The 12,381-nt window shown below is 44.8% G+C and overlaps 1 protein-coding gene across 1 annotated transcript in view; it reads right to left on the minus strand.

Annotated features, from left to right (window-relative positions):
- AKNAD1 (AKNA domain containing 1) overlaps nt 1–12,381 on the minus strand; it is a 39,859-nt gene that overhangs the window by 15,929 nt on the left and 11,549 nt on the right. Inside the window, exons 5-8 of the mRNA XM_008069658.1 lie at nt 10,296–10,429; nt 4,672–4,828; nt 1,965–2,094; nt 1,503–1,585 (exon numbers count right to left, since the gene is read on the minus strand). Coding sequence (XP_008067849.1) covers nt 1,503–1,585; nt 1,965–2,094; nt 4,672–4,828; nt 10,296–10,429 — 504 coding nt within the window. The remainder of the gene's footprint in view (nt 1–1,502; nt 1,586–1,964; nt 2,095–4,671; nt 4,829–10,295; nt 10,430–12,381) is intronic.

A 12,381-nucleotide genomic window follows, 5' to 3' on the forward strand; every position in this document is an offset into this window, starting at 1 on the left:
GGTCGCCGGAGCCCGGCGGGTCGAGGCTGCGGTGGCCGGGAGCGGCCACTGCGCTCCAGTCTGGGCGACAGTGAGACTCTGACTCAAAAAAAAAAAGAAAAAAAAAATTCAACAATGCTTTTTCCTAGTGAAATGTTCTTTATACTTTTCCCTATTTTCGAACTTCTTTTGCAACATATATATATCAGTTTTATTATTTTTAAAATAACTGGTTTTTTCTCCATTTCCTCCCATGTGTTTGCTCATCACTGCTAAGCTGGCAGGGTTACCACTGCACTTGACATTTAAGGCAGATTGACCTTGGCAGAATGGAGGGAGGTGCCCTCTGCCCACGTTGGAGACCTGAGCTTCAGTATCTCCTGTCATTTCCCTTGGGTGAGCCTCACTATTCTAGGCTACTTCTCTGCAAAAAAAACTTTGCAAACCGTACAGCTCTGAACCAACAGAATTATTAGATGATGACAATGGTGATGACGATTTGCGTCAGAGTCTCTGTTGCCTAGGCTGGAGTGCAGTGGCACGATCATGGTCACCACAGCCTCGACCTGCTGGGCTCAGATGATCCTTCTGCCTCTGACTCCCAAGTAGCTGGAACTACAGGTGCGTGCCACCACACCCGGCTAATTTTTTGATTTATTGTCGAGATGAGATCTCACCATATTGCCCAGGCTGATGTTGAACCCTTGGGCTCAGGCAATCCTCTCACCTCTGCCCCCCAGGTATGAGTCACCGCACCCAGCCAGAATTATTGTTATTGTTTACTGTTTATTATATTGTTGCCATCATTTCAGACCCAGGAGTTTTTATTTCTTTTTCTTTCTTTCTTTTTCTTCTTTTGAGTCAGGGTCTTACTCTGTCACCCAGGCTGAAGTGCAGTGGCACAATCATGGTTCACCATAACCTCAACCTCCTGGGCTCAGTCTCCCAAGTAGCTGGGACTACAGGTGCTAATTTTTAAAATGTTTTTGTAGAGACGAGGTCTTGCTATGTTGCCCAGGCTGCTCTCAGACTCTTGGGCTCAAGCAATCCTCCTGCCTCAGCCTCCCAAAGTACTGAAATTTAGGCAGGAACCACTATGCCTGGTCTAATCCCAGTATTTCTAATTCATTTGTGATAAAATCATCTCTAGACCCTTGCCACGCCAAGTATGGCCTTCAGACCAGGATGGACGGCATGGGCATCGCCTGGGGGCTTGCTAGAAATGCGGAACTGCAGGCTCACCCCAGACCTACGGAATCAGAACCTGACCTGACCAAGATCTGCAAATGATCCTAGGCATGATGAAGCTACCCACCTCCAAGTTTCTCCCGACTGCAGAAAACGTGGGCAGTGTGGGCAGTAGCAGCAGCTGTGGCCCGTGCTGACGCCCAGGACGCCCGTCAGGAAAAGAGCCTGGTGATCTCGACTGTGCCAGCATCACAGTCACATCCAGAAACACTGGTTATGGCTGAAAATCTGGGGAATGGGCAGAACCAAGCCAGGGACCGGCTCCAGGACATTACCCTGGAATCAGAAGACAGCCTCGGGGCTGCTTGATCAGGCTGGTCCTGGGCAACCACCGTCCTGCTACTGCCATTTAGGTAACCGGTTTAAAAAAAAAATCAACTTGAATTTTGGAGCCAGTTCTTGAGCTACCTGGGAGCCCCACTTTTGGGGATCATTTGGCTTTAATCTGGTGAAAAGAATCAGGGGAATTAACACCGCTGGGACGATGGGAACAAGCAGCCAAGGCGGAGTGTGGTGTGGCCTTCGAGTGGCCCCTGGACCATTTTCTCTCTCCCACCCCCATCCCCAGCCACCCACCCCTAGGATCTCTGCAGAGATCCTAGAGGGCTGCAGAGGCCAGGCCCTGTGTGCCGTGGGACAGGGGAAGCCAGGCTTCCGGGCTTTGTAAGTCCACGTCCAAATCCCTCCTCCCATGGGAGCCCCTCGGTCCCTCTGGAGGCTGCGGGTGAGGTCTCATCTCTGTGAGGCCAGCTGGCGGAGCTCCTCATCGGAGGGGGTCTCCTGCGGCCTTCCCCGGGGCGTCCCTGTGGCCTCACTCCCATGCACGGTCCACAACCCAGGAGGGTGGCCAGGGTGTTCCTTGGGAATCTGGGGGAGCCACACAGAAGGACTCACCATTAGGGCTGCAGTCCCGAGACGCGGCTCAAAATCCATTCAGCGGCCCCATGCCACCCTAAGACACCCTGGCATCCTGCCTGGACTCCCTTAACCCGCCTCCCAACTCCTTACCAAGCTGCTTCCTCATCCCCAGGACTCAGTTCAAATCTCACCTCTGAAAAATCTCCCCTGACCATGTCTCCCTTCCTAAAGCCACCCTCCTACATGTAGTGACTTTTGGTCATGTCCCATTACTTCGTAGTCACACTAGGCCAGGTGCGGTGGCTCACACCTGTAATCTCAGCACTTTGGGAGGCTAAGACAGGGGGGTTTCTTGAGCCCAGGAGTTTGAGATCAGCTTGGGCAACATAGCGAGACCTCGTCTCTTAAAAAAACAAGTTTAAAAATTAGCTAGGCGTGGTGGCGACTGCCTATAATTCCAGCTACTTGAGAGGCTGAGGTGGGAGGATCACCTGAGCCCAGGAGGTCGAGGCTGTGATAAGCATTACACTCTGTTCTGGGCAAGAGTGAGACCCTGCCTCAAAACAAACAAAACAAAAACGTAGTCTTGATAGCTATCACCCAGGTTACGTGCTTAATATGAGCGGGCCCTGTTTTAAGTACGTTACATATATTAATGCATTTAAACTTCAAAACAACCTCACGAAGTAGGTATTATTATCCCTGTTTTACAGAGGAGGGAACTGAGGCCCAGAGAGGTTGCATAGCTTTCCCAAGAGCCAGCATTTGAACCCAGGTAGCTGGCTTCAGAGTCATGTGGAATGTATTGTCGTTTTTCCTGCATTACACTTGGACGATTCTATTACATGCTAATTTCATGTAAGAGTCTGTGACTCTCCCACAGAAATGGAAGCATCTTGAGGGCGGGTGATTTGTCTGTCTTGTTTATGTTGTATCCCCGACACCCAGAAAAGAGCCTAGCACAGGGCATTAAATATTGCTGAGTGGGGCAACCCCTCGGATCGCCTCCCACTGTGAGAGCTTTTCTGTCCTCTCAATACACCCTGCTTGAATGAATGATACTAGCAGTGGACTCTTCAGGGTCACTTATCACGAAGTTGTGGCGTCCTCACGATTTCACAGCAGTGGCTGTCACTCTGGGACCCAGCAAAGAGAAGCAAATCCCGACCCGAGGGAGCCGCCCGGCACAGGGCTGGGCTGACCCACCAGGCTCCCTCCCACGCCATGACGCCCTCAGGTCCAGGACTAGCGGGAAATGCGCTATGAGCCTGGAGACTGTTTGCCAAGCATGGAGACGGGTGGTTACATCCACAGTGGTTCATGTTTACGAAATGGTTTACACTAGGCATAGTGGCTCACGTCTGTAATCCCAGCACTTTGGGAGACCGAGGCGAGAGGATTGCCTGAGCCCAGGGGTTCAAGACCAGCCTGGGCAACTTGGCGAGCCCTCATCTCTACAGTAAATTAAAAAAATTAGCTGGGGGTGGTGGTGCGTGCTTGTGGTTCCAGCTACTTGAAAGGCTAAGGTGGAAGGATGGCCTAACCCCAGCGGGTGGAGGTTACAGTGAGCTGTGATTGTGCCACTTCAGTCTGGGTGACAGAGTAAGACTCCCACTCGAAAGAAGGAAGGAAGGAGGGAGGGAGGGAAGAAGTGAAGAAAGAGAGAGAAATGGAGTGTTCACTCTACACCTGGCAATGGACATTCGGGATACACAGATGAGTACAAAGGCGCCAAGACAAAGGAGTCATGGGGCTGGGGGATCACAGGCTGAAGCAGAGAATTCTGCCTGGTGGTTGGGGGGGCTAAGTTCAAGGGTGCACAGATGGCCCGGCTCTGAAGCTGGACCTTGCAAGAGTGAGATTTCGACAGGCCGGGGGTTTGAGGGGGAAGGTAAGCACACTTCCTCGGAAGGGCTGACTTTCAGATGGTCTTCATCTTCTCTTCCTGAGCTCTGACAGATCCTCATTCAGGTTTGAGGATCAGCCTTGGGCGGTGTCATACAATCCTGTATTCAACTAAGGAGTCATTTTAGGGTAATTATTTAGATGATTCAGTTCCTCAGAATTTTAATCTAGTCTGAGATGTTTGAAGCTGCCAAAGCAAAAAAGGGTAGAAAGACAGTCTTGACTGGAGTTCCCCAATCTTGCAAATGTAGAAATCCGAAAGAACTGATCTTCAGAGAAGGAAAATACAGAATTGGATTCATGGAAACAATCATTTCACTGAGCGCGCTCTTCTTTACTTAGAAGAGGGAGTGCAAAACGATGAGAAAAAAAATTATTTCTTCCAAGTATAATCCACAAAAATGTTGCTATTCATCCAGAAGAAATAGTTTTCCAGTGATTTATCAGTTTAAGCTGCATTGTTACATCCTGAACTAACAAAATGTTTCAGAAATTAGCGCCTGAAATCACTTCTAAGTCTTAAAAGCTGGCTCCAATTTAAATATGATTCATGGGTCTTTGGAAAGTTAAGTTTTCAGGAAATATTAAAATAGGACTCAGTGAATCCCTGAATTAGGAGTTTACACATGCATAAACACCGTTTTTCCTGGCACACAATTAGGCTGTGGGCTGCCGTGTTACCTCATTTGAGAATGAAGAGGATACAGATGCCAAGTCTTCCAGGGTAACCAGAGAACTCGCAGGAAGAGGGAGAGCCGAGGTGTATTTGCTTCCATCAATTTTCTCCTTAACGTCTTCCAGAAGCATCTCCACCTGGAAGATCTCACCTTCCACTTCTCTAAGGAAATAAACAAACAGGTGTCTTCCAGGCTGCGTAATCAGCACTCTAATTAAAAACAGCAGTTCTGGAATAGACATTGATCTATGTTGCTAATGTGGCCTGTCTTCCAACAGGGTGAGGGGGTAATGGATACTGCCCTGCCTGGCATCCTGTTTATAGTTTCACTCTGAAGGCCTTGACTGGAATCCTCATTTGCTGTCCATTGGCTATGCATCCTTGGGTAAATCACTTAGCCTTTCAGGGCCTCCAATGTCTCAATTATAACCTGGGATAACAGAATCATACCTTGCTTATCTAGATTTGATGATTCAAGATTCCTTAAAGGGATTCTAAGAACTGTGATTCTATGAAATAATTGTTATGCCAATTAAAAAAAGAGGAAGGACAAAAATACACGAATAACTTAATTAACAAGTTTGTTCTAATCCATATGTGCGTATAAATATATATTTTACCCAATAAAGAAAATTCATTTTCTTCAAATCCATTACATTACAAAAATTTACCTTGTATTAGTCCACAGATAAAAATTACAACAAATTCCAAAATATTTAAAATTATATTACTACATTCTCTTATTACTAGAAGTTAACAAAAAGACCCCAGAAATCATTTAGATGATTTTAACACTCAGCTAAATAACTTTGGATTGCATAGGAAATAAAAATGAATATTAGGGATAATTTCTCAAGTGGACAATAAGTGAGAAAATAACATAGGAAAGCCAATGTAATACAGTTTCTCCAGCAGTGTTCCATGGAAAATTTAAATTTATAGTCTTAAAATGCATTAGTAGAGTTCAAAAATTAATAAACCAGGTATTCAAAAGGAAGGGAGTCATAAAATTAAGCAGAAATAAATGAAACAAAATAATTTGATCAATAAAATAAAACATGTTTTCTTCTAAAATATTTATAAAACAAGTCACTGGAAAGGCTGACTGAGAAACATAAATAGTATTAAGAATGAGAAAGGAAAAATTTTAAATCAAAAAGAATTGAAAAACTTTATATCAACACAGTTTGAAATTTAGGGGAAACGGGTAATTTATTGAAAAACATAAATTATTAAAATGTACTCAAACAGAGGTAAAAAATGTGAAAAGGCTAATAGCCAGAGAAAAATGGAAAAGATTGTGAAAAATCTACTCCCCAAAAGGCACAAAGTCAGGTGGATTGACGGGTGAGTTCTACCATGACTATAAGTAACATAATTCCTATGTTATTAGACTCTTCCAGAACATAAAAAGAAAAGAGAAAATTTCCCAACTTATTCTATGGTTCCACATTAAGATATGTATTAATAAACTCCACCACATTAATAGATTAAAGAAGAAAAACTAAATAAACTTCTAAATCCCATTTGATTAAGCATTTCCCTAAATTAAACAACCACAAATGCCCTAATTCTAGAAATCTAGAAACAAAAGGAAACTCTCTTGATGAGGTTTACCTACTTGAACCTACAGCAATCATATTGAGAAAATTCTCATTATTGTTTGGAGCATGACAATAACACTCTCTTTCACTTATATTAATTATCTAATTGCTCTTGAAAACCAGCAATAAAAATAAATGACAGATATAAGAATTGGAAGGGAGAAAAGAAAGTATAAATATTTAGGGATAAAAAACTATTAATATTTTCAGATGCTATGATTATCACACCTAAACATGAAGACAGTTAACTGAAAAATCAGCAAAACACGAAGAGCAAAATTGCATAAGGTAGCCCAGTACAAGTTAAATACACAATTTTCTATATTTCCTGCATATCAATGAAAGAAAACATCTATGAACAAACTCAGAAAAACTATAAAATAGCTAGTAATAAACTTAACCAAAAAAGTGTAAAATCTACATGAAGAAAACACATTTCTGAATAGAAATACTCACTGCAAAGATATTTAACTCTTCCTAAGCTAATCTATAACTCAATGCAATCCTAAACAAAATTCTCATGAAAATGTATTAAGGAAATTTGGTGAGTTGATTATAATGCTTATTGGTAAGAGGAGAGTGCAAGAATAACTGAAGAAATTTTTTTTGTACGTTTGTTAAATTTTAAATATGTGGGGTACAATTCAGGCTTAGGTATACAAATGTTCACTATGCAGGTACCCTTATTGATGAGGTGAAAAATTTTTTTAAAAAGAAACATTCCAAAATATCAGCCTAGACAACATAGTGAGAACTCATCTCTAAAAAAAATCAAAAAATTAGCTGAGCGTGGTGGTGCACACCTGTATTCACAGTTACTCAAGAGGCCAAGGTGGAAGTATCACCTGAGCCCAGGAGGTCTAGGCAGCGGTGAGCTGTGAACGTTAACTGCACTCCAGCCTGGGCGACACAGTGAGATGCAATTCAAAAAATATATCTATATACTAAACATTAATTTTAAGCGGTGTGGATAATATAGAAATAGAAATATAGATCAATGGGATGGAATAGAAGGAGTTCCACAATACACGTGGGTTTTGTATCTGATGAAAGTGGCTTTTTCAACCAGCGGGGGAAGGCCTCCCTATTCAACAAGCGATAGAACAAAACTCTGAGCATGAAAAGCCAAAGTGATCATCTAATAAAACATAGGAAGATTTGTCATAATCTAGCCGTTAGAAGAGAAAGAAGCAAGGGACAGACTGGAAATTTAAGAGAAAGAAGTGAAATGATGAAGCAAGACCCCAAGAGAGTTGAAGAGGATGGACCGGGGTCGTGACCAGAAGGTTGGAGAGAGGAGGGGAAAGGAGGTGACATTGTCTCTATCTGGAGATGGAGGATGGACATTTTTGAGGGAATTCATGATCTTTTCTGTAAAGCAGGAGACCAAAATTGAATTTGAGATAATTGGGAAAAGGGATTCATGGAAATAGAACTCAATTTCTTTCTTTTTTTGGAGTCAGAGTCTCACTCTGTTGCCCAGGCTAAAGAGCAGTGGCATGCTCACAGCTACTGCAGCCTCGACCTTCTGGGCTCAGGTGATCCTTCCACCTCAGCCTCTCAAGTAGCTGGAACTACAGGCATGCGCCATCATGCCCGGTTAATTTTTTTTGACTTTTTGTAGATACAAGATCTCCCCAAGTTGCTCAGGCAATCCCCTCAGGCAATCCCCTCACCTCCACCTCCCAAAATGCTGGAATGACAGGCTTGAGCCACCCTGCCCAGTCGAACCCCATTTCTTGACTGCTTAACTTCCAGTGCTAGTACTCGAAAGAATCAGATGACCGTGGACTACATTTTGACAAGCAGGATGCATGAAATTAAAATATTTTTGCCTATCACTTTTTTTTTTTTGAGTCGGAGTCTCACTCTGTCACCCAGACTGGAGTGCAGTGGGACACCCATGGCCACCCCAGCATCGATCTGCTGGGCTCCGGGGATCCTTCCACCTCAACCTTCCAAGCAGCTGGAACTACAGGCATGAGCTACCACACCAGCTAATTTTTTGATTTATTGTAGAGACGAAGTCTCACCGAGTTGCCTGGGCTGGTCTCGAACCCACAGGCTCAAGCAATCCACTTGCCTCAGCCTCCCAAAGTTCTGGGATTACAGGCTGAGCCACCGAGCCCAACCACTTATTACCTTTTAAGGATAATAATATAAAGATTTTAATAAGAGCACAACCAGTAAAAAACAAGTGATTAGTCGATGAATTTGCCAGATTCTTGACCCTACAGAAAGCCATCATCCATTAGCCTTTGGACTGAACACTTAGAAGGTTCTGGACATATCAAGACCCCAGGGGTTGTGTGGGGTTCTGCTCATTGCCATGTGATGCTCATTTGACAACAAGAGGGCCAGTGTCCAGCTGATCAGCCTTCGCTTGTCCTGAGGTGGCTTTAACTGAGTCATGGGAAAGGCTGGGTCCCTCCCTTGTGCTGACAGCTTCTCCCGTATATGGGATATAATTGCAGTTGAAAGTCTTGATTTATACTCGTGCCAGGCGCAGTGTGGTTGTAACTAGGATACAAATAAGACATTGCATAACTTGGGTCTTCATGTGCACAGAGGACTGTCTTTAACACGACAGCCAAAACAAGAGATTCCTTGGAAAAGAGATATCCTTCCTTACTATGTTAATTTTAAAACAAATAGCAGTAGCATGAGGATAACTTTCTTTTTTCCAGAAAAAAAAAAGCTTTGGAGAAAAATCAATATTAAAACCCCATTCTTGCTGCCTCATAACTCAGTCTTGAAATAAAGGTATACAGAGGTTTCATTCATTTTGAAAAGGTAAAATTATACCTTGGGGAAAAAAAATACCACAGGACCCTAATGTTGAAATATAAACCATTAAAATATTTTGGCATCAATAATAATTACATGTTAAAATGCTATGAATAGAAAGACCTGAATTTACAAATATTAAGCCTACTAAATAGATTCTGTTAATTCATACCAGGAAATGATATGGAATCAATCCTATCCTTGAATCCTGGAATACATTTTGAGATTATTCTGGAGTGGAGGGAGAAACATGGTCCATAGAAATCACCTACTGGAATCTTCGATTTGGAGTGTATTCTAGTTCTTTTTTTCTTTCTTTTTTCCTTTTTTTGAGTCAGAGTCTCACTCTGTCACCTAGGCTGGAGTGCAGTGGCACGCTCATGGCCACTGCATTCTCGACCTGCTGGGCTCCAGTGATCCTTCTGCCTCAGCCTTCTGAGTAGCCGGAACTACAGGCGCACACCACCATGCCCGGCTCATTTTTTGATTTATTGTAGAGACAAGGTCTCACCAAGTTGCCCAGGCTGGTCTCAAACCCCTGGGCTCATGCAATCCCCTTGCCTCTACCTCCCAAAGTGCTGGGATTACTGACGTGAGCCAGTGACCCCTGCTGTCCCAGTTTCTAATGTGAACTAATTCACGTGTCATCTAATTTCAAGCTTCTACATTTTTCTTTTATCAGCATTTGTGGACCCCTCACCCCAACTCTAATCAAGCTTGCGGTGATTCTTTCCTGTCCGCTCCCCTCAGAATGATTGGTGGACGGGACAGAAAAGAGGACACACGAGAGACAGAAGAGGAGAAGCAGGTAGGGCAGTGAAGGCAGGGGCAGGGAGAAATGGGCGAGGAAAACGCTGAGAGGGAGGGGAAGAACTTGGCGGGAAGGCCCTCTGTGGCTAGTGTGTGAACCATTCTAGAGTTTTCCTGGGCTCCTCTGGATCTCAGAACTAATAATAACGACATCCAACACAATGCAAGATGGTGACGCAATGCCTCTGCCCCAGGAGACAGTTCGTTTCGGGTGCCCCCTCTGGGTCCATGCCTGGCACTGCGCCTTACACCCAGTGGGACCTCCACTCTCCCCATGGCATGAGGTGACACTTGTTCATCAGTGACACTGTGTTTGCTGACCCCAAACCAGTGGCTCTCCCAGCACTAAGGCAGCAGCCACATGGGAATCCCACCTGAAGGAGGTCACCTTTGACCCCTCCATCTTACACGGTGGGTTTAAACCTGACCTTTCTGGATCAAAGTCTCCCACAACTGCAGATTCGTGCCTATGGTCTTGTTGCTGCAAAGTCAGATGCTGGTCCTTCGTGGCCAGGAATGTCTGCTCCAGCAGTTTGAGACGTCCCTGCAGTTTCTCCAGCATCTGCAACAAGAAAGTCACCGGAATCATCCACGTGCAAGCCTGTTCATGGAGTTTTCTCAAAAACACGGTGCAGGTGTATCCTACAAGAAGTGCCAAACGAAGCCACCATCCTTCCCCTGGCAGCGTCAACTGTTTTGTTGCAGTCTGACATCTAAAATATGAGGGGGAGCCCAAAACTGGAATTATTACTTGGAGGGCGGGCCCCTTGAAGCACACTCAGAATTTGTCCCTCTGGATCAAATGACCACCAAAGATTTTATCTGGAAATTTTAAGAAGGTGGTGTCACAACTGGGGGAAGAAATGTCCCGAGTTGTGGCAAACAGACGACTGGTTCTTTCACCACGACACTGTACTTGCCCACACAGCGCTGAGTGTTCCGCAGTTTTGGACCCCAAAAAGCATGGCCCCGTGTCCCACTCTTCCTATTCACCTGATCTCGCCCCGAGCAGCTTTGTTTTTCTGGGTGAAAAAAGTCCTCAAAGGGAATGGTTTGCCGATGTGGAAGAGGTAAAACAAAAAAAGGCAGAAGTACTAAAAGGCATCGACATTGATGCATTCAAAAACTGTTTTGAGCAGTAGAAAAACCATTTCAATAGGTGTATTGCATCAAAAAGAGAGTACTTTGAAGGTGACTGAAGTTTAAACATGTAAGGATGAATGCACAATATTTTATAAATAAATTCCAGTTCTTTGGGTCCCCCCTTGTACAGACAACCCAAGGCCCCCCTAGACATTTCCAGCACCCTCCCAGCACATAGCTGGAAAGTGCAATGGCTTCTGGCTTCTCTCTCAGAGGCCTCGGGTCTTCCTTAGCAGGACGGTTGTAATCCTGTGTTTGCAGAATGATTTTCAGCTTACAAAGCACTTTCCTACTTCCCATCTGATCTCATTCCCACATCAATACTGAAAATGCTTCGAAGCAAAGTTTGTTATCCTCAGTCTTAGAGAGTAGGAAATTGGAACTTATGAACACGTCTAAAACCACAGAGATCTTACAAAGGAACTGGAGTTGGAAGGCCTGAGTTTGCGTCTCTGGGGATTTGGGGGGTGTAATGGGGAGGGAACAACTGGAAATTTTGCCAAAGCTGTAAATGGGTCTTCCAGACACCACACATGCAGCCTCGTGCGGATGCAAGTTTAAAAACAGGCCAGGTTGGCTGAGACGGAAGGATCGCCGGAGCCCAGCAGGCGAGGCTGCGGTGGCCGGGAGCGGCCACTGCACTCCAGTCTGGGCGACCGAGTGAGACTCCAACTCAAAAACAAAAAACAAACAAACAAAAAAAACAGGCCAGGTGCGGTGGCTCAGACTAATCTCAGCACTTAGGGAGGCTGAGGTGAGAGGATTGCCTGAGTCTAAGGGTTTGAGACCAGCCTGGGCAACTTGGCAAGACCTCATCTTTACAGCACTGAGCCAGATGGGCCTCGAATTCCCAGACTAGGGCTAACACTGTCCCAAGTCACCCTTCCCTCCTCTCAGTCCCAGTAGGGATTCCACTGACCCTCTAACATCAAGAATAATAAATCACACACACACAAAAACCCTAGCCAGACATGGTGGTATGCGTCTGTAGTTCCAGCTATTTGGAAACCTGATGTAGAAGGATCACCTAAACCCAGCAGGTCGAGGCTGCCACGGCACTCTAGTCTGAGCGACAAGAGTGAGACTTCACCTCAAAAAAAAAAGACGTTTAAAAATAGTGCTGACCAGGGTCATGTCTTGAGGGTGTACGGATGGTTGAGCCCCGACCCCGGCTGCTAAACATTCCCTGAGCACTGCCTGTGTCTGGTCCTGGGCCAGATGTCTGAGACACAAAAATTGTATCGGGCACAGTTCCTGGTCTTAGAGATTTTATTCTACTGACGAAAGAGACTGTGGATGAGACTGTTTTGCCAGTTTTCATTGGAGGGAACAAAGCTTGAGGCAGGCTTACCGGATCATCGGGAGGGCCTG

Source organism: Carlito syrichta, unplaced genomic scaffold (genome assembly GCF_000164805.1).
Source record: "Carlito syrichta isolate Samal-C Ts95f unplaced genomic scaffold, Tarsius_syrichta-2.0.1 Scaffold312159, whole genome shotgun sequence".
Classification (NCBI taxonomy): Eukaryota; Metazoa; Chordata; class Mammalia; order Primates; family Tarsiidae; genus Carlito; species Carlito syrichta.